Genomic DNA, 22,641 nt, shown 5'->3' on the forward strand with positions numbered 1-22,641 from the left:
AATTTCCTCCTCAGAGTAAGATAAATGGTGCTATTCTCAATGTACAGAACTGTTAGAAAAACTTCCATTTAAGTCTTCATTTTAAATGTTAATATTTACAGACTACAACATACAAGTCAATTTGTCAAAACTTCCTTTACATTTTCCTTATTAGCATTGCACAACATTGCCTATATGCAGCCAAGTTTATTTCTTAAGATATATGAAACATGTTTGAGTCAGCTAACTGATGCATTATTGTCATTTGGGAAGACAGGCGGAAATACAACCTGAAACAACATAGCATATTTACAGCCTTTTTTGTTTGTTAAAAAAAAAAAAAAAAAAAAAAAAAAAAAGTGTCTGAGCATATAGTTTCCAAAACCAGTATTGCAGAACACTTTAAAATGCCAAATCAAAATCTATTCTATACAGGATGACAAATTCATTAAGACCTACTCCATGAATTTCCTACTACTTATCTGCATTTAATCATTTATGATAATGGTGCAATTGGTACAACACATACTATGCTTTCATACCAACACGCAACCAACTCTGTATGAAACCAAAATAAGTTCAGATGCAGCACAGTGTGACAGTTCAATGTATTTTTTCAATTGAAATGTATTCGAGGATGATGAGCAGAATGCACCATTCTGATCCTTAATGCAACTCCCGATGCTCTACAATATTATCAAATCATTAACTTTTATTAAAACACAATCTTTGTAATGATCTGATAATACTTGCTTAAAATACAACTCAAATCTCTCTTTTTAGTACAAAAGTATATGTACCGCTCAAAGGTATTTCTACATTGCCCCTCATCCTATGATTTTGTCAAATGTTGCTCTTCAATTTATGTAAAAGATAAGGGATTGCAGCACGGTCTTGATCGGTTGTGTCTTGCACCAATATTTATTGTAAGATGGGTCAAAATACACTGTAGTATAGTTTGTGGGGGGAAGATCTTGGCACCAGCAAATCTGATAAAACTTAATGACTTCATATAGGATGTATGGAAAAATCTCAGTAAGAGTCCTCATATGACTAAGTAATAAATGTAAAAGGAAGAGAGGAAAAGAGACATGAAACCTGTCGAGAGTGCCACAAAACCAATTCTGGCTAGACAACACTCTCGCGGTTGGTGGAAACGAGGACCGCTCTGCGGCAAATAGGGCAGGTTGAGTTCTCTGAAAGCCAGCGGTCGATACAGTGCACATGGTACTCGTGAGAGCAGGGCAGCTTTCGCAATTTGTTGCCTTCAGCATACTCTGTAATGCAGACACTGCAGGTTTTGAGTGCATCGCTTTCACCAAAGTTTCGCATTGATAGGTTGTCAATCTGCTCTTTGGTGAGACCTCTGGGCTGGTCATCATCTTCCTCGTTGAGCAAGAAGAAGTGCGCAAGTCGCAGAAAGGGCAGAGATCCAGTTTCATCCAGGCTGATGGGAGCCCGTTGTCTGCCTCGGTTCTCCCGAGGACCAGCAGCACCGGGAAGTCCACCTTCCACTTCCCTTTCCTCTGTCCGTGCCTCTAAACCACCCTGGTTCGAGACTCCATGCCCAGGAAGATGGGAATCTGCTTCACTTGCAGCAGTTTCAGTAGAAGCATCAGGGTTACCCAGTGCATCAGTAAGGTCTGCTGGTGGGCTGTCTTCACGGTTCGAGTCTGGATAGTCCGAGTCCATAAAGTAACTAAGTTCACCGAAGCCAGTCATGATTTGACGAATCATAGACTGCAGAGCCAAAGAAGTGGCTTCACCAAGTCCAGCATCTGAGATCCTCCGAATGGGAATGCGGATAGTGCTGACGTATGTTCTCACTCCAGCCCGCTCAGAACGGGAGAAAGTCCGACGGAAACCCCCGCGCTCAGTCTCATATAATAAAGTGTTATTGGAGGTCTGAGAACGAGACCTTGTACGGTTAGCAATGCTGTCTCTCTGGCGGTACTCTCCGGGACGCACCCTACGTACCTGCAAATCCAGCATTATGGTTGGAGGACGACGACCTGAGGCTCCTGCTTCCCCAGCATTTGTCTCTCTTTCCTGTGGTGTTCCAGGTAACTCAGGCGCTGCACCCAATTCTTGAGTTTCCATATCCACGGTGCTCTGCCTAGACAAAAACAATTGCCGAGTCCTTGAGCTTCCCTCTACCTGGGGCTCAGGCAGGATCTCAGGATGGCGAGAAGGTATGCCATGCTGAGTAGGCGGAAGCCCATCTAATCTTTCAAGGTTGAGCGGTGAACGTCCTCTTGCAGTACGAGCCCTTGTCCGTCGCTGCTCTGGGCTTCTACTGCGAGCCCTTATTTGACCCCTACGTGGTTGCTCCACTGTAGGCAAGGTTGGGGGAGCCAAGGTTGGGGGAGCCAAGGTTGGAGGAGCCAAGGTTGGAGGAGCCAAGGTTGGAGGAGCCAAGGTTGGAGGAGCCAAGGTTGGGGGAGCCAAGGTTGGGGGAGCCAAGGTTGGGGGAGCCAAAGTTGGAGGAGCCAAAGTTGGAGGAGCCAAGGTTGGGGGAGCTAAAGTTGGAAGAGCCAAGGTTGGAAGAGCCACGGTTGGGGGAGCTAAGGTTGAGGGAGCTAAAGTTGGGGGAGCTAAAGTTGGGGGAGCCAAGGTTGGGGGAGCTAAAGTTGGGGGAGCCAAGGTTGGGGGAGCTAAAGTTGGGGGAGCCAAGGTTGGGGGAGCTAAGGTAGGGGGAGCTAAGATAGGGGGAGCTAAGGTAGGGGGAACTATGGTTGGAGGAACTATGGTTGGGGGAACTATGGTTGGGGGAACTATGGTTGGGGGAACTATGGTTGGGGGAACTATGGTTGGAGGAACTATGGTTGGAGGAACTATGGTTGGGGGAACTATGGTCGGGGGAACTATAGTTGGGGGAACTATGGTTGGTGGATCTGGTGCATTAACTTCCCCGTTTAGAGACAGGGTACTAGGAACTGCCAGCTCTGGCTCTACTATAACAGCCAGCTCGTCTACCACTGGTTCCTCAACCACCTCTGCAGTCTCCATAAGACTCTCCGGCTCAGACACAGGGCCATCTGCTCTTTCCTGGCCCCCTTCCAGCCTTTCTGTCTGCGTTTGCTGTTCAGCTATGTTGCGGTTGACATTGATCTCCAAGCTGAAACGGAAATCACCACTGTTGGGATTGGTTTGGCTCACAGCCCGCCATGACTGGTTACCCCGGTAACCGCTCCTTGTTGTATTCCCTGTCTGTCGTACTGTGTTGAGCCAGTCAAGAAGGGTCTCGCCGCTGGGGTTTTCTTCAGTGCCCTCAACCTCTGTTGCTGAGAATAACAAGAAATGATTAAAACAGGGCAGAATCACAAGTAAAGTCACCTGGATGGATATGGATTTTATATACTAACAGGGCAATTTAGATAACTTACCACCAGGCCCCTCCCTTCTTTCCTCAGTGGTGCCATTGCTGGGCGACTCAGGGCCATCCTTGACCTGCCGTAGGCGGCTCAACAGTTCATCTGCTGTAATTTCACCTAACCAAGAAACATATTAGTTAGAATTATGACACCAGAGAAAAAGTGGGTATTTTGCAGGGATGTGTAACCTAGGAAAAGTCAATCAGACCAATGAAATGTATTGATTACTGTTGTCCATTCCATACAAATTCATACATGCAAATTTTCGATGTTTTTCCATTAAGACCTCTTAAAGACAACCAACTTTCAGAGGCTATGAACATTTAAAACAGTCTTGTTCTTTGGAGAAAAAGGTTAAAAACACTGACAACACTTCTTGCACTGAGAGGAAATTCCAAATGGTCATTCAATAAAAGGCTCTCTAGAAATCTCCTTCCTCTAACACCACCTGCCTCTGACAAGCAACAGCATGCTGCAAATCATAGTTCACTGGTGTGACTTGAAGTCTATAACAAAGTCCCAACCAAACTTCTGTTTCAATGGGAAATAGAAAAGTGTACCAAGCTCGTCACCAATGGTGGTTAATGGGGTTAAATGTGAATGAACAGGATGTTTTAAGAAATCAACAATACTCAAATTCTTTTATTATTAAATACATGGCTTGCACAAAACAATTGGGATACACTTAAAAATACACAGTATTCTTATACATAAAAGAAACGTAGCAAAACACTGCATATCCAACTTAGCTGCTGTTAGTTGTTAAGACTATGAATGTCTATGTTAACACACAATGAACCAGGTTGGAAATAACCGATAAATAAAACAACATGATAAAATGTTTACTATAGTATGTAAATATCAAGTTCAAGTGATGTAATTAAGCTTCTGTGAAAAGCATCAAAGGTTTCTATTTACATGTTTTTGTAGCATTGAGCTGCGTAGCCAATCACAGACATATCTGTTGAACGTGCTTATTAACAATTTAGACTGCTAAAGAAATATTCATGACTGAAAAAATAAAGAGCGGGATGTGCATGATGTTAAAAAGATGTGGTGCTCGCGATGACTGACACACCTGAAGAGATGCCCCTCTCAGACAGCATGCAATGCCGAATTCAGAGTTCTTTCGTGGCTTTTTGCACTTGAATGGTCAAATGCACGCAATTCTCAAAATGAAACCAGTAAACACCAGATGAGTGTCAGTATATCAGACCTCTGCATTTGGTCTTAAAGTGACAGCAACCTCATAAACCTGCTGCTGTGCGAATGCTATTAAACTGCAAAAGGCAAAAAGAAAAATCACTCACTGCTCTTGACAATATATTTTGTATCTTTAATAAGAATCAGTTTAATTCATACAGTGAAGACGTTTATTAAAATGTTTTGGTCTTTTATCGACTACATTTGTCCTACTGTTTATAATTTACTTTGTTCTTTTTTTTTTTTACTTTTTTTTTTTATTCTTTATCCTTAAAAAAAAAAAAAAAAGCAAACAAAATGAAACAAAAAAACAAAACAGCAACAACAACATACAATCACATCTAAACAAGACAAAACAATCGTTTGGTCACTCATACATTCTTACATAAAACAACATTGATGAAAGTATATGTCAGACGATACATTGGTCAATAAACATGTCGTAAACACAATCCATTTTTCCCAATACTGCAAATACTGTAGGTTTAAAGCAAAAGTCATCCTCTCCATATTTTGGACACTGGTCATAATGTGCAGCCATTCAGCCTTTGTTGGGGGTTCAAATTGTAGCCACTTTCGTGTTACAGCTTTCTTGCTGGCTGCTAATAATATCTTTAAAAGGTCTCAAGTCTTTCATCATCAAATGAGCAGCTAAGTTTCCCAGGTAAATTGTAGAAAATTAGCAGTCAACTCCATCACCAAAAATAAAATATATTACTTGTATATGACTGAATGGCTGGGCAGCTCCAGAATACATGAAAATGGTCTGCCAGCTGTTCCCCACATTTCCTCCAACATAGACCATTTCCCTTCTCACAAGTTTGAAAAGATTTTAACTTGGGGGTTACAAAGTATCTAATAAGATTCCAGAACAGAATTCTGTCCACATACCCGAGCTGATAGAAGTCGCCTGTACAGAACAGATATTCAGCCAGTCTTCCTCTGAAATACCTAGACCAGATTCTTTTTCCCATTTTTAATCTAACCTTATTTGTTGATTGTTTCTTTATGGATTGAATGGCTAGATATATTTTTGAAACAAGTTTCCTATTATCTTTATTTGTATATATGTCGATAAACAGATCAGTTAAATTGTTGTCATGCTTCTCCATGTATCGTATCTCTTTATTAAAATAAGTCCTAGTTTGTAAGTACCTAAAAAAAATGAAGTTTTCCCAGACCATATTTATCAGAAATCTCCTGAAAGCTATCTAATTCCCCCTATAATGAAACTAAACTAAAAGAGGTGATGCCAAGCCTATACCAGAGCTGAAACCTCCCATCAGCCCTTGCTGGTTTAAAGTCGGGATCGAAAGCAACCCATCTTAATAGTCTAGATTGTCTTTCAAGTAACGGAGATTTGCATTCTTTAAACCAGATTCTAAAAGGAACCTCCACTGATTTAAACGTTTAGAATACTGTTGATATAAAGGTTTGCTACCCTGCACTGATTGCAATGGTACAGTCAGCTGCGGGATCTCCAAATCCTTCCACTTTGCTCTATATTCTGGGTTACAGCAGCATGCTGAAGGTCTTAGCTGGGCTGCTTTGAAATAATCTGATAAACATGGCAGTGATCTACCCCCTTTCTCTTTCGGTAGCTGCAGTGTTTTAAATTGAATTCTTGGCCTCCTAGTTTTCTTTAGTGACATGATCAATTACATGCAACACCCGCCAAATATTATCTTGTGTCTGTCTATCACGTACAAATCCTGTCTGGTCTAAATCCACTAATTCTGGTATTATATCTTCCAGTCTTTTAGCTAATATCAATGCATATAATTTATAATCCAAATTTAACACAGAAATTGGCACTACACTCCTTTTTGTCACTCCGCCAAAGTAGCAGTGCTTTGCCTTCTGAGAATATAGTTCCCAGTATGTATACGGTTAGAAGATGGCTGTGTCTCATGTGACCTTGTTATTTGTACACACTGTGACTATACAAATCACAACATGTAAATAAGAAAATGTTGACGTTATTTTGTCACTTATTGGGAGCAGTACGCTAGCTGGAGCCATTTACCTCCAGTATTTGTGCTAAGCTAGGCTAGCGGTGTAGGCTAGGCTAACTCAAACAGAGTTACGGCATGCACGGAGATGAGAAGGGTATGTATGGACTTATCTAACTCTGGGGGATACGGTGAATAAGCTAAAGTCCCAAAAAGTCGGCGTGTTCCTTTAACCTCTTTAGTGCATTAGAGGAATCGAGTTTAGGCTGTATTTGGGTGTTCCAGTCTCCTCCACATATTAGAACCCCAGAGGTTTCAGAAGAAATTAACTGAAAAACGTCTCTAATACAGGAATTGTCCTGTTCAGGGGATACATACACGTTAACTAGTGTAACTTCTTCTGATCTAGAAATCCCTTAACTAAAACATAACGGCCCTCTTTATCAGTAAATTCAGAAACCACTTTAAATTTCACACTATTAGAAATTAAAAATTGCTACCCCTCTTTTTTTTCCTTTCTAATAAGATGAGTAAAATACAAAAAAAAAAAATTATATATTTTTCGTGTTCTGCACTGTTGAAATTAGTCTCCTGCCAAAATATGATATGTAACTTTTCCTTTTTCATCTTTGCAATAGCCTTGCTTCTCTTAATTGGATTGTGTAGACCATTTACGTTAAGGGAAATCACCCTATATTCCTGACATTGCATTTAAACCACAGCAAGACACTTTTTGTAAACCACATTATTGGGGACCAAACCTGAACTGTATTCGAACTGAAGAACAAAATCAGAACATCACAACAATAAAAAAAATAGACCAACAAATCAAAAAACACAGGTAGACCTCCATTATGAAGTAAAGCGTAAACGCAGATCAGGAGGGTTCTGCAAGAAAAAGCAATACGGTTTCAAACACCGAGTCTTTTTTGACCGTGGGCCGATTACTTATGTAAACGCAGCAGAGGACCTGAAGAAGAGGGGATTCCCAATTGAGTGGGTGAAAACTGCTGAGGCTGAGGTTGCGGAAAAAGCCCGGAAGATCGGTAGATCCGCCAGGAATGGATCAAGGAGAAGCTACAGAGTTTTCACCGGCCAAGATAGATCTAGAGGTAATGGAATCGGGAGACAACAGACCATTAAGTGAGTTTGCGTTATAAGAGTAAAAAATATCGAGCAAATGAGGCAGTTGTCTGGTTATGGACATTAATGCTTTAATGACATTTGCACCAAGGGACAATGTTTAATGCCCTCAATGTGTGGGGAGTTAAGACTAGGTTAAGTTACCTGTGGTCTTTTAAGTTGATCTTAACATCCCCACAAGTCTGTTATTCTTTATTCATTATATTTTCCCTATTGAATGTATCTAATGCTGATTCTTCACTTCTGTTGGAGTTTAAATACCCATGTTAACTGAATAGAATCACCCTTAACCTTTAATGAGAATATAGCTGACTGACAAGTACGGGTAATACATTTGCTTTTGACGTTTCTAAGTGCATATACAGTACATCCTTGAGGGTACTATAGGTTGCACTGAAGGGGGGCTCTGGTGGTCAGGTGGTTAGCTGCTAGACTATTCCCTCCACATCACAAAGTGGTTATTCCTTTTTGCTAGTGTTTCTGTAGGAAAGTCATGATCAAAGTAGATCCACGTGTCGCTGTGGTAGATCTCCTTTTGCTTCCATGCAGAATGCAGAACCATCTATTTCATTTTAAACAGCTGGAAGTACACAATCACCGATCTAGCTTGCGCCTCTCTAGGCGGTTTGGGGCTGAGCGCTATGTGGCATCGTTGTATTCCAAGGTCAACATCAGCAAGGGGTTCCAGCTCTTTTCTAATAAAGTTCTCATTGAATTGGAAGATATACGGGATCCCGTAAACGCAAACGTTGTTAAGCCTTGAGCGTGCTTCCAAGTCCGTTAGCTTTAACTGCAAACTTTCCTGAGCTTGTAGTGACTGGCTCAGTGCCTCTCTAAAGTCCACGGACCACTCTTCAGCATCGGCTATCCGAGTCTCGGCCTCACTCACTCTGTCAGTAGCAGTCTTTAGATTGGTTGCGACCTCGTTAAACTTCTGGTAAATCTCCTCTCGAATGTCCGCTAGCTCCTTTTTCAAGTCGTCTCTGATTCTGTCTCGAAAGTTACTCAGTTCAGTCTTCATCTCCGTGGACATCATCTTTATATTTGTGCGGATGGTGGCGATGTTAACTTCCATATCCAACTATGTTAATTTAGCATTTTGTCCATGCGCGCCATTACTCTCTCCTTGTTCATCGGCCATGACGCCTTCAGTCGTTATTTTCTCACTCTTCTCCGCTTTCCCTTGCCTTTCCTGTATTTTTCCCCTTCCATCATTGATCATTCAAAAATGAAATCTTAATTATATTCAAATTGTGGAATAAACTCCGACCGAAAGGGAGTGCAGGATTATGCGGCCATATGCTTCGGCTTACCACCGGAAGTCCCCTACTTTGTTCTTTTTTAATAACAAAAATAAAATAACAAAACTATTTTGTGATATATATCATTATTATGAGATCAAAATTCTCAAATTGTGAAATAAGATCATGCCGCCATCACGCCAACCCTTAAGGCCTCATTATGCTTCTGCGTCGAACTCACGCCGTAGATACGTCGCAGGCTGTGTGTAGCGCGCAAACTCTTCGGCGTACCCTGACGTACACCTCTCCAAAAATGTATCAACTCTACGCAGACACAAGCGCTGTGATTGGTCTGCTAGGACCGCTCCCTCGGGTTTCACATGCTCCCCCTGCGCGCGTCAACGCAGACAACAACGCAGAGGTATAAATGAAAACCAACGCGTTGCCTACAGCGTGGAGGCTACGGCGTAGGTCCGACGCAGAAGTATAAAACAGCCTTTAGTGACATTAATGATTATATGCAGCGTAACCACTTTACATATGACTTTTATAACTGAATCCGGATAATGGAAACATTGCATTTACATTTTATTTAAATGCAGTCAAACCCAGGACACATCCAAATGTGGTTTCATAGATCCAATCACAATCCGTTCACGATGCCTTTTGGGTGCATTTACCCCTGGCATTTAATGTGATCAAGTAAGATCTGATCGTGATCCAATCATAGAATGCACATTAATGCCAGGTGCAAAAGGTGCAAAGGGAGGAAAATGCGTAACAGTTTATAAGAAAATCATTTCAAATGTTTTTGACTACCTCTAAGATACTTTTCAATGTCTTCTAAGGAAGTTGGATATGCAGAATTTTGCATCAAACGTGAGTTTATAAACTAAATGAATCTAGTCTTTATGCAGTAGCTGTCCAGAAAGACTCTGAAAACCACCGGACTTACCAGGACAAGAAATGTCCATTCAATGTCATCTTCTGGCAGGGCGCACGGCTAAAGGATGCTCCAAAATAACATTCCTTTCAACTGTTCTGGGACATAAAAGGATTGGGTGGATTCATAAGTTTGTTTACTTGTTTATGAGCACATAAACAACAGGCAAACCATTAAAGCAAAACGCAAAGCTAAATGGGAATATGTCTTCTAACCAAAAGACCTAAGAAGGGAAGCGAAAGATCTGTGAAAGACCCCTGTTATCTCGACAATTTCAGGATCAAAACAGCGAGACAGCTGAGTGCGTTCTGGTACTTAAAAAGTGCATGGATGTACACTATATGGACAAAAGTATTAGGACACATCTCTTAATTACTGAATTCAGGTGTTTCAATCAGACCCATTGCAAAATGTAGTCTGCATTTACAAACATTTGTGAAAAAATGGCTCGTTCTGAGGAGCTCAGTGAAGTCAAGCGTGGAGCTGGGATAGGATGCCTCCTTTGCAGTAAGTCTACTTGTGACATTCCATCCCGGCTTGATACTCCACGGTCAACTGTAAGAGGCAGCATTGGAAAGTGGAAGCGTTTAGGAACAGCAGCAACCACGTAAAGTCACAGAGCGGGGTCACCGATTGCTGAGGAGCATGGCTCGTAAAGGTTCATAGGTCGCCAACACTCTGCTGATGCCACAGCTGAAGAGTTCCAGACTTCCACTGGCATTAATATCAGCACAAAAACTGTGCGCCGGGAGCTTCATGGAATGGGTTTCCATGACTGAGCAGCTGCATCCAAGCCTCACGTTTGCCCATATAGTGTAGCTCTCAGACTTATTGGGGCTTGAGTTCAGTTCAAAACATTCAAATGCAAAGCCGCGGGAACATATTTTATCAGGGGGGTGCTGGGGGCGGGGCTTGATATGGCGGGGCGGTGCTGTGGTAGAGTGTTTGAAAGAAAATCCTAATATTAAACAGCCCAAATGAGGACAGAGTTATGTGAGAACACTCAGAACTTATGATACATTTTAAAAATAGCACAAAAATCTGCATCTTACAATCTTACCTTATGAGACTCGCTCAGGAGTTAGTGCCAATTCACACAGAAAGAAAAAACTTTCAAAGCAAAAACGCAGTGGAACGGAAAAAACGCAAGGTCTCGATGTGCGTTTTAGTTTAACTTATTTCAACTTGAGCGCTGCGTTTTTAGAACGCCGTGTCACGCGCGAGACGCGAGCGCAACAGTTAACACGACTAGTGCGCTCACAGAAAAACAATGGACAAGTAGCAGAGAGAAAAACACATTATGTGTGAACAGCCCCTAATGCCGATGAATGCCTTTAATCAAGACATCTTTATTTAGATCACCACCGATGTCTGAGTGAACATGCATCAAATGAGTTCTGAGATGCTGGTCCTCAACCAGCGTAGTCACATCACTCACTTCACGCGAGATCAGCTTTTGAAATAGCCTATATTAATTTCTTAAAAGACCATATTCGACGATATAAAAACAAAATAATCTTTAGAGTAATTTTATAAAAGGTGGTCCTAAATTTTTTAAACATGTTGAAAAACAAAACGTTATTTAAAGTCGTGTCATCTTAAATTCTAATGTAGTGACAGTAGTGGCATCATAACAGCTGTCATCAGGGGGTGCAGCACCCTCAGCACTCCTCGTTCCCACGGCCATGTTCAAATGTGTTATGCTGTGTTCAGTGATGCATTGAAATTTCAGCAAACAAACAATAAATGTTGTTTTGACGCTCTTTAATGTGGTGACAGATTAAATTTGGAGCGTGGGACGAACATAAACCAATCTACTAGTTCTAGTAAGGCTGCACGATTAACCGAAATAAAACAGAAATCGCAAATTAGATTAAATTTAGATCATCACATTGATAAGAATCCTGTGGTTTTTAATTAAATATAATGCGCAGCATGTTTTATGTTAAAGCATTGGAGTGGCTCGATCGCAGAAAAATCCTGATCCATCTCTGCAAAAGCTGAGAGATTGACATGCATTTATTTGGGAGAAAAAAAAAGCCAAACACTGGTACAAACTTGAAATGACAATTTACAAGCCTGTTGTCCAACAAAAGAGAACATTTAATGACACGTTTTTACTCCACTCACTTTACAAACATCAGTCGAGCATAACTACAGGGATAGTTCACCCAAAAATGAAAATTCTGTCATTATTTGCTCAACCTCAAGTTGTTCCAAACCTATATTTTTGTTTTTTTCTTCTGCTGAATTTAAGGCGAGACACGGCAGGGAAAAACATCGGGGGTTTTTTACTGGTCAATTTTGAGATTTTTGGATATTTGTCTTCAATAACATGTCTTCTTTCAGACTTGTGGTGAAAAAAAGTCCGAAATACACATTTAGGTCTTTATTTTATTACACTTTGTCTGTTTGCGTCTGTAGATTTCTCATAAATTCAACAAAAGTTGGCGTTCTAAATCAACATGCTGCTCCGCGATCTCTGTCTGCTCCCTGTCATCACATGCACCGTTAGGAAGCTCTCTCTCTCCTGTACAATCCTGTCGGATCCAAATATGGTCATTTCCTTTTTATCAGCAACCAATCGTGAAAGTAAAAGGGCTGAATGCGCAATCTCATTGGCTGATGATAAATCTTTTCTCTCATACTCCGAAATCTCCTCTTCAGTAGCACCTATATACACCAAACTTTCCAGTCTTGTACCTAGTTATATTATGAAGACATTTACAGAGGGATTTGTAAATATATTATTCCTAGCGTGATTTATATAACATTTTATTCCAAAAAACATGGCGAAAATATTTTTTTTTAAGGCTATTGACAGTATATTCTGATTTACAGGATAACAAAAGTAGATATCCATAAATCCCTCAGTAATTTTTTTCCCATCTAATTTGTGAACACAATAAAAAAATAATTTTTAACCTGGCTTTATCCAATACTCAGATTTCGTTTTTTAAATATATGCAAATTAGCGCATATTTTAATTAGATATAGCCTAATTTGCATATTTAAACATTAAATTACAGAAAACTTGTAATACATTTGTTTCTCATCTTAATGTAGGTAATCAACTGGGAAAGTTTCATGGTGATGTCTGCTAGTTAAAAATGTTACCCTATTCACCTGTAGCATCTCGCCTTAAAAGATGATATTTTGAAGAATGTCGGTAGTCACCATTTCTTCTTCTTGCCCAAACAGGCCCCATTAACTTCCATTGTATTTTTTTTTCTGCATAATATGGAAGTCAATAGGGCCCATCGACTGTTTGGTTGAAATACAGGTTTAGGCCTACAGGTACAGGTTTAGAACAACCTGAGGGTGAATTTTTTGGGTGAACTATCCCTTTAACACACGTCACACCACAGGAAAATCTGATAAAATAATCTGTAGAACCATTAAAATAATCAAGGATTTGATTTAGGATTGTTGGAAGGGCAGAACTGGGCCCAAAACCGGCCAGATTATCTTGTAGATTGTTAATAACAACCTATTTTTGGGGTAAAAATAGTAAAAATAATACTTCTCTCTAAGGAAATTTAGGTATGCTTTTCCATGTTTTCCTCCAGTGTATAGAAATGTACAGGAATTAGTTTTTTTTAAAATGCATAAGACTTTTCAGGCAAAAAATTAAGCAATTGTCAGATTTGTTTTATCAATTTAATATTTTATAATAAAAATGCACACCTTTCTAATTATTTAATATTTTAGGCTTTTTTGTCAAATATAAATGATAATAATAATAATAATAATAATAATATATTTATTCTTAAATACTCTTAGTATTATATAGTGAAATGGTGTTATTACAATAGTAATATTTCTTATTTTGTTTAACATAATATAATATTTAAAAAAAAAAAATCATGATCATAATAATTATTATTAGTCATATAAAAACAACTTTTGGGGTAAATTGTGCAGCCCTAAAAACAAACACAACAAACAATGTTCTTTATCATTATTTTTAAATTGCATTTTAAATCGCAATCTTGACCAGAATAAATAAATAGCAATTAAGATTTTTTCCTAAAGTTACAGTATAGCAAGAAATATACATTAAACATCTGCAGATATGCTGAAACAAACAGCACAACTTACTGGAATGTCTCATATCTCATGTAAATGTGAACGGTCATGAATCACATGTCAAATATCATTGGTTCTCATCACTGGCATCAAACGTGGTGTGATGCATTTTGAGACACCAGGTTTGAATATGTTTACATGTGAGTAAGATGAGAGTGACAATGTAATGGGAGATTTTCTGTGTATAATGACTATAATATGAGGAACTTCGGTCTGTTCCTCGGCTAGCAATCGACTTCTAACAGCACACAGTACAGACTAGGGCTGGGCAATTCGTTGAATATTAACGATATCAATTTTTTTTTTTGCTGACGATATAAAATTATGGAATATCGTTTATATTTGCTTATAAAGTCAGCAAGACAATTTCACTTCCCTTGTTCTTCTCATGCGTGACGGCTGATAGGCGCTGCTTAGAGACGCTCCCTTGCATATTTGTGTAAAGTGTTTTGTGAAGAGCATCAAAGGTTTATGTTTACAATGCGTTTTGCATTATAGCCAATCACAAACATGTCTGTTAAGCGCCACAAAATGGTCAATCAGAGATGTTTAAAGGACAAGTTCGGTATTTTACACTTAAAGCCCTGTTTCCAGATCGTTTCTGATGAAATAGAACGGTTAAGATTGAAATTTGGACACATGCTGCTGGCCCGAGAATTTTCGGTTTCTGTGGTCGCTGGAGATCGTTCAGCGCGACTCACTGACTGTTCTACACATTCACAAAACCACCAACAAAGTGTAAACACAATGTAAATAAGAGATTCAATGTGCAGTATAGACAACTTTCTTTGATAATAACAGGGTTTTAATCAAGAGTGCAGAGCTGCTAACTAGGGATGTCCCGATCCGATCCACGGCATCGCTATCGTGCCGATACTGGCCCAGAACGCTAGATCGGATATCGGATATCTATACTGTTAGATACGCGCATAGACATATGCGGGTTCTTTAGGGACACCTAATCTGTAACCCCGCCTTAGCTCTGAACGCGCGTCTATTTCGCCTCAAACGCTCGCTTTATCACTATACGCGCGAGTGGATTCAAACTGTTCAAGCATCGAACTAGACGCGATAGACGCGAATTTGACGCTCTATTCGCGTTTGGTGTGAACGCAGCAAAATGAACAGGCTGCGATGTCAAGATTGCAATGCTGGAATCTGTCTGTGTGTGTGTGTGTGTGTCAGAGAGAGAGAGAGAGAGGCACGGGCACGATCAAACAGTGGAAACATAAAAACATACTCATACGTCATTTTGTTCATACAGGACATCATTAAAACTGCAAAAAGTGTTTAGCCTACTTATATTTGTGTAAAACACAACATTGCGCTTTTGTCAAACTGTAAACTCTTGCCAAACTGTAACCTACAACTGTCACCCAACCAAAATCACTCACACACACACACACACACACACACACTGTTTAAAAGCAAACATTATCTCATCTTTTGGACATTCATCATATTGCATTGGTTTTCATTTCTTGTCCTCAAACAGAGCACTAATCTGTTTATTTTGAAGTCACACATTCTCCATTGATTAAAAAAGAAAATTAAATGTGTTTTTAATGGTTGTATTATTTTATACAGAAATAAATTATTTATAATTCAGATGAGAATAACGTTAAAGTTAATTAAAATTTTAAGGAAACAAATATATTGATTTGAAATATAGCAAATTAATTTTAAATTCATTCAGGTACAATTACCAAACATATCTCAAGGTCTTTTGAATAAAGGGTGGCAGTCTTTCATTATCAGCTGTTGTTGTGGACTATATACTGGAGAAGTATTTGTTCTCCACTTGAGTGAGATGTTTTTATGTGGCTAATTGAGCAAAGTGCTTCCATATACTTTATTATTAGTAGTATTAGTTCAAGAATAAAATAAAAATATCGGATTGATATCGGTATCGGCAAACAATCAAAGCTGCGGCATCGGTATCGTATCGGAAGTGGAAAATTGGTATCGGGACATCCCTACTGCTAACGTGTTTGAGGGCTTCAGGGAAAACTCACTTTTTGTTAATAACCAATTAAAAATTTCAATAGTAAAAAAAAAAAGTTAATTCTTATGCTACTAGCGACACTGCAAAGTTTCTGGATTGACGGCCATATGTAGTAAATGTGAGATTGAATCTGAAAATAAAATAACTGACAGTGATAACCATAGCAACGATAGGACGAAAAAAGAAACTGATAACGTATGTCACGACAGATGCATGTGCATTAAGTCTTGGTGTGTAAATGAATAGACCTGCCACTTGTTCTATTTAATGTGTTTCTTTGTTCGTCAAAAAAAAAACTTTTTATAGGAAGATTACGCTTATTGCTAACTTTTTTTAAATAGTGCTGATTATGCAGTACACATTTCGTATGTCCTTTATAACAACAGCTGTTCTATTCAGATTTCTATATTTTTTCGAGAGCAAATGCAAAAACATTGATGTACACATCAAATTACATCTTCAAAACTTTGGAAAACATCGGGTAGCACTTTATTTTACACTCCTGTTCAGTGTTGCCCATGTGCATACTAGGGCTGCACAATTAATCGCACTGAAACCACACGCGATTTGGCAAAGGCGCGATTATTTTGTGCTCAGCTTGTCAGTGAAGTACGGCTGAACCACGTCATTCCAGGAAATCCCTATCGCAGAGTAAACAGAAGATTGATACGCTTTGATTAAACATGACTTATAAACACACGACTGCTTTATTCCGTGTAAGAAGCCACAGTATCTCACAGAAGAATGAGCTCAGCTGTCATTATGAAGTGAGTTATGCATGTTATTAAATGTTGCCTTTTGTTGGAGGTTATTAAATGCTTCTCAAAGCTGTTTGACGCGTGTTGCTTTTTCAAATGCACGTTATAAGTGACTCAAACTCTCAGCGCTTTAAGACGGAGCAGCGTTAACAGAGCCGTACATCAATGACAAGCTGCGCATAATCGCGATAAGCCAACTCGATTTAAGTGTGATTACATGTAAATTGCGATTACTTGTGCAGCCCTAGTGCATACTATGTACTTATTATTTCAATAACTGGGTAATTACTAGGTACTAACCCTGAACCTAACCTTAACCCATGTAGTTACCTTCTATTACCAGTACTCTCTCGGGTAAGTACACTGTACACGTACTGTAAAATAAAGTGCAACCAAATATGAAATAGATAGAAATGATAATAGCTGCATCACCCAGCCATAGTATGGGCTACTTTGTTTCTTTTTTTGTCATTTTGAAGGGGTCACCAGTCTTGTATAGAGCAGGGTAAAGACCAGCACTGACATTATGTCAAATGTCTCCTTTGATCTTTCAAAAACACACACAAAAAAAATAAATTTTAAGTAGTGACATAATTATCATTTTTAATGATCAAACCTTGATTTGAGAATGAATTGTTTTGTCCGACCATGTTGAATGTTAGTAAAAGAAGTGCAAATGACTTCAGAGGCTCTATAATAAATCTATGAAGTTCTACAGTATACTAACTACCACTGAATTCTGCAAGTCTCATGAGAGGGATAAATATAAAACTGGATGCAGGAAAACCACATCGTTACTCAGTAAAAATGAAATGCGTGGCTAAGGCAAGGAGGATGCGATTCATACTTCAGTAACACTTAAATATTGAGAGGAAAGGAACCAATAAAGGTCAGTGGCAACTACTCTAACATCTCATGTAGTCTGTATATTTGCTCCAATAAGCCAGCTTACCTTATATTTGCTCCTATAAGCCACTGACTGAAAGACAACAGGAACTACAATTTCTGCTGCGCTCAATTAATATGACCATTTATGTGGTTTAGGTGTCAAGACCTCATCAAGAATATATTGAAAGCTTAAATTCCATTCAATTTAAAATTCAAAATAAATAATTTCGAAATAAATAATAAACATTCCATGTCAAATCAACCAAATTTAGTAAACTTGCCCGGCTGAAATGTTTGATTTGTTCATATAAATAGTGATAAAAGCCAAGATATCAAATGCCATTGATAAATATATTTATTGAGTAATCCACTATTTTGTAGAAGGGGGTCAAAATGACAATTTTCACCTGAGATTTGGAGCCAGATTACAGGGGGTGAAATGGCAGTATAATTATTTTATTGTTTACCTATTAGTTAAATCTGCTGACTATATGCATTAGGGATGGGACGGTATGAAAATCAATATCACGGTTTTGTTCAGACGAGATGAAAGTGTTAAAAAATAACTGATGCTCACACTGAAAACATTTCAACAAGTTTTATATTTGAAAATCAACAAACAACAAACAAACCAGCAGCTCTATGCACTTTTTTAAGCAAGATTATATTCTGTGGCATTTCCTTCCTTATAATGACCGTCGTCAATAGCAACGCATTATAACACAGCGCACATCCATGCATCACAACGCACTCGCTCTCTTGTTTCATTCAAATACAACTTGCCGTCTTGCGTCTCCGTTTTCGATTGTATTGAAAATGAAATCAGAGTTGATTTATTGTTTACTGAGTTTGATCATATTTTTGTGATCATGTAAGATTTAAAACATTAATCTGCCTTCCGCCATTCCTTCTCGAATAAAAAACAACAACATTGCGTCAGACTGTTGCTGGCTGGACAGGATTTACAGCGAGTTATTAAAATCGCGATAATCAAACACGGTTTTAATGATAATTCAATTTTAAACGATAATACTAACCGTCAGTACATTTTATCGTGGTTTATAGTGAAACCGGTAATCGGCCCATCCCTAATATGCATATAAAACTTTCAATGAACTTTCATTTTGTACGTTTGCTGTATATATATTTTTTTAGTTATTAATACTTAATCAAAACAACCCAACTGCAGTTTGGTTGATATTACTTGGAATTACAATAAAAAAACATGATTCATGAAAATCAATAAAAACGAGGTTATCCGTTTTTGCAAACGAGCCCTTTAAAATGAACTTTTCTTTTGGTGTCTTCATTTGTAAGGCTCTATATGGTTTGATCCCAGAGATAATGGGATCCCAATGTAGCTCCACAAGTAAACTGTTAAATTGTACACATTTTCAGTGCTCAAAATTTGTGGTTGACCAATATTATTTTTTATTATTATTATTTTTTCAACATTATTTGTTCTTCCGAAATTCCTCTTTAAAAGAAAAAAAGAATCACCGGTACTATACGGTTATCCGGACCACACCTGACCACAACCGCTCTTGGTGACGGGTAGGTTTAGGGGCGGGGTTGGGGTAGGTCATCACATGTGGTCCGGATAACCGTATTACCGAATCAACTGTCTACAAAGTCATTTGGTTTTTGACCACTGAAAAGTACACTTTAACAGTTTACTCATGGAGCCATATTGAGATCCGAGTATCTCTGGGATTGAACCATATATAAAGCCTTAAAAATGAAGACAACAAAGGAAAAGTTTAAGAGCGGGAATCTGAAACCATACTGATATTTCTATTACTTTGAGTTATAGGCATGCCAACTTTGGAAAAAACATGCATTTCCACATTTATTAATTGTCACCATTGGTATAAAGACAACAATTAACTAACAGACCTACCCATCTGTGTGTAATAAAAAAAAAAAAATGCTGCTGTCATCTTTCTAAAGTCACTGTAATTTGGCTTAAAATCATAAAGGTGAAAATAGCCATTTTGACCCCCTCTACAAAATGGTGGATTACTCAGCAATGGCATTTAATATCTGTCTTCAGGAAAATAAAAAAAACATGAACAAAATTAAACGTTTGAGCCGGGGACCTCTGGTTGAGTTGACAAGGAATGACCCTAGTCTTACGCATGACCAAGATGTCTCAATGAAGCCATTAGTTGCTGTTTTGCACAGTAAAAAAAAAAAAAAAACTTTAAAAAAACCAAATGATTTACCAGGCGTGCCAAGCAGATTGTTGTCTCTCATGAGCCTGTAGTCTTCCTCACTGAGATTGTTGACAAACTGGTAGAAGGCCTCTTCTCTGTCCAGACGGTCCCGCTGTCTCCGGCGTTGTGTTTCAGACTGATCACTGCTGCCCTGATCTGCATTATCCTGACCCTCCATCACTGCGACCCAGATGTCAGATCCAACTACAACACAGTGGCAATCAGTCAAAACACACATACACACTGACCCAAAAACCATTGAATTCAACCCAACATGAGAAGTATGTGACTATACAGTAAATGATTATAGCAATCATCCAGTGCCATGGCTTCACTATATGATAGCATCACCATCATATGGCCACACAGTTACTATGCGTGTCTTTTTCATGTTACATGTAGCTAATAAAAGGGTTAAAACGTGACCGTGCTCGGTGACTAGAATAATCTTCTTAAAAAACGTATTATTGTGAGTTAGGCTGTGATCTCTCGAGTGTCTCAGATCAGATATAAAGAGCTGACTGAAAACAAAATGGCATCAGCGAGCTAAACTGGCTAAAGCTCGGGAATCTCAAGGAAAACAACCTTTAACTTGCGCGTGTCCTCGATGGTACATACAATTATCACAATGACTGCATTACCAATGGATGCGAGTCCATTAAGGTGCTACTAGGACTAATATCACTTATATTACAGCAACGGTATATTTCGTAATGTGTGACGACAAAACTCTCGCAACCATGAACTGGGGAAACGGGTGAAGGCTAGTGTTAGCTGTAGCATGAGCTCAAGCTGGGCTCAAGTTAGCTCGCGAAGCCTATGGAGAAGCGGCTCTCTAGTTCATGCTAAGCTAAAGCGAAGCTAATGTTAGCACGGCTATGAGATAAAAACAGCCAGCGAGCTCTCCGTCATTTCGACGACCACAATAACTGACTGGTGAAATAAGCACAAACACAGAAGAATACCTTAATGAACTCGTCGAAGCCTTATCTAGTAACAGTTCCCTTATCTGCCTTGTAGATGTTTATAAGTGTTATTCTTGACAGCTATTCAGGAGAACATTTTCTCAAGCGTCTCTTCGGCATGAATCTACTTCCGGTGTGTGGAATTGAGAGAAAACGTAATACAACTTAAAAGTCCTTATTTAACGGCGAAATAGAAACTCACGTTATGTCAACATCATGTTGTTGGAGCGTTTGTGCCATGCCTAAGAACAACAATAAATCACTGTACAATCACCTCATGTCGCTTATTTCGTATTTTGGCTAAATATATACCCCCGTCCCACTCTCTTTTAGTAGTGAATGTGTCTCAGAGATAATATCAAAATACAGCTCTGGAAAAAAATTAGGAGACCACTGCAAAATTAGCAGTTTCTCTGGAATGATTATTTATATGTAGGCCTATCTGTTTGAGTAAAATGAACATTTTTGATTTATTCTACAAACTACTGACAACTACTTGAGTTATGCATCCTTCACACATACATATCTGCCAGATTCTAGCCTTACTGAAGAATGAGGGTTTATATTCCACCAAATACTGAACTCTTCCTAAGTTAAAACGTTAGAAATGTGTTGTTTAAAAATTAATATAAACTTGTTTTCTTTGCATTATTAGAGGTCTGAAAACATGGCATCTTTTTTTTTGGTATTTTGACCTGTTTCTTTCTGCAAATAAATACTCTAAATTACAATATGTTTTATTGAAATGTGGAAGAAATGCTGTCAGTAGTTTGTAGAATAAATTAAAAATGTTCATTTTACTCAAACAGATGATAAATCCAGAGAAACTGCTAATTTTGCAGCGGTCTCTTAATTTTTTTCCAGAGCTGTAAATCCTACCCATAGTTATACTGCTAAAACATTATGGACTCTTTCAATATAGTCATTATTGCACAAAATAACACTGAAATTAGTTTGTCAATGTCTGTTCAAAATGACAATGACAAGTTCACATGCTGATTAATTGTCTTTAACATTTTGTTTCTAAACATCAAGAGCTTAACTTTTATTATGAAATTGTAAAAGAGATACCAGAAGAAACAAAAGCATAAACATATTCATCAACCAGGAAAAAATATTCTCGGCAGATTTGCTATTTAGGTTCAGTATGAGGTAAAGTGAAATTATTATAATTCATTAGCTATTTTACAGCTAACGTTTCCCCCTTATGAGTGCTAACATTCCCCAAACACCAAATCAAGTCCCGCCCTAAATTTATACTCAAATATAAGTCACAACAAGGAAGAAAAGACAACTGCAACTTACGTTTCATGCTGACTTTAATATTCGCAAGGAGTCAACAATATTAGCAGCGCCTTAACACCATTTCAGAAGTAGACCTATGATGCAAAACTAGTACAGGAAAACAAAACAAGAACAATTTTAAAGTGATAATAAAAAGTGTTTGTGCTACAATTTTTGTGAGCAATGTATTGGTAAATTCAGAGTAACTGTGATCAAGGAGTAGCCTACAAGGTTTTAATTTTTTAGTTTTATTTTTTTGCTTGAATGTTATAGTTAGAAAAGAAAAAAGAGAAACAGGGAGAAACTATACCCCAAAAATCAATCCTGCTTTTCTCTCCCTATTATTTGTATTTAATTTCTCTTCTCCTAAACACAAACATACATTTTCTCACCCTCATGTTTCTCTTTCTTCAGTGGAACATAAAATATGATATTTATACAAAAGTATTTGGGTCCGATTAAAACATCTTGTGTTCTAGAAGAAGAATGTCATTCAAGTTTTGAATGACATGAGGGTGAGAAAATGATGACAGACATTTTAATTTTTGGCTGGGTATTTAATATTAGCCATAATATTACAGTAAGCTTAGATTTTAATGAA

General features: G+C 38.4%; 1 protein-coding gene across 1 annotated transcript; it reads right to left on the reverse strand.

Moving 5' to 3' along the window:
- Window positions 1-873: 873 nt before the first annotated feature.
- rlim (ring finger protein, LIM domain interacting) lies at window positions 874-20,906 on the reverse strand. Its single transcript, XM_084430162.1, has 4 exons — window positions 20,757-20,906; window positions 19,801-19,995; window positions 3,366-3,470; window positions 874-3,263 (listed from the first exon to the last, which is right to left on the reverse strand). The coding sequence occupies exons 2-4, from the start codon at window positions 19,967-19,969 to the stop codon at window positions 1,108-1,110; spliced, it is 2,430 nt and encodes an 809-aa protein (XP_084286288.1). The 5' UTR covers window positions 19,970-19,995; window positions 20,757-20,906; the 3' UTR covers window positions 874-1,107.
- Between the last annotated feature and the right edge of the window lie 1,735 nt (window positions 20,907-22,641).

Source organism: Rutilus rutilus (genome assembly GCF_951802725.1).
Source record: "Rutilus rutilus genome assembly, chromosome: 14".
NCBI lineage: Eukaryota > Metazoa > Chordata > Actinopteri > Cypriniformes > Leuciscidae > Rutilus > Rutilus rutilus.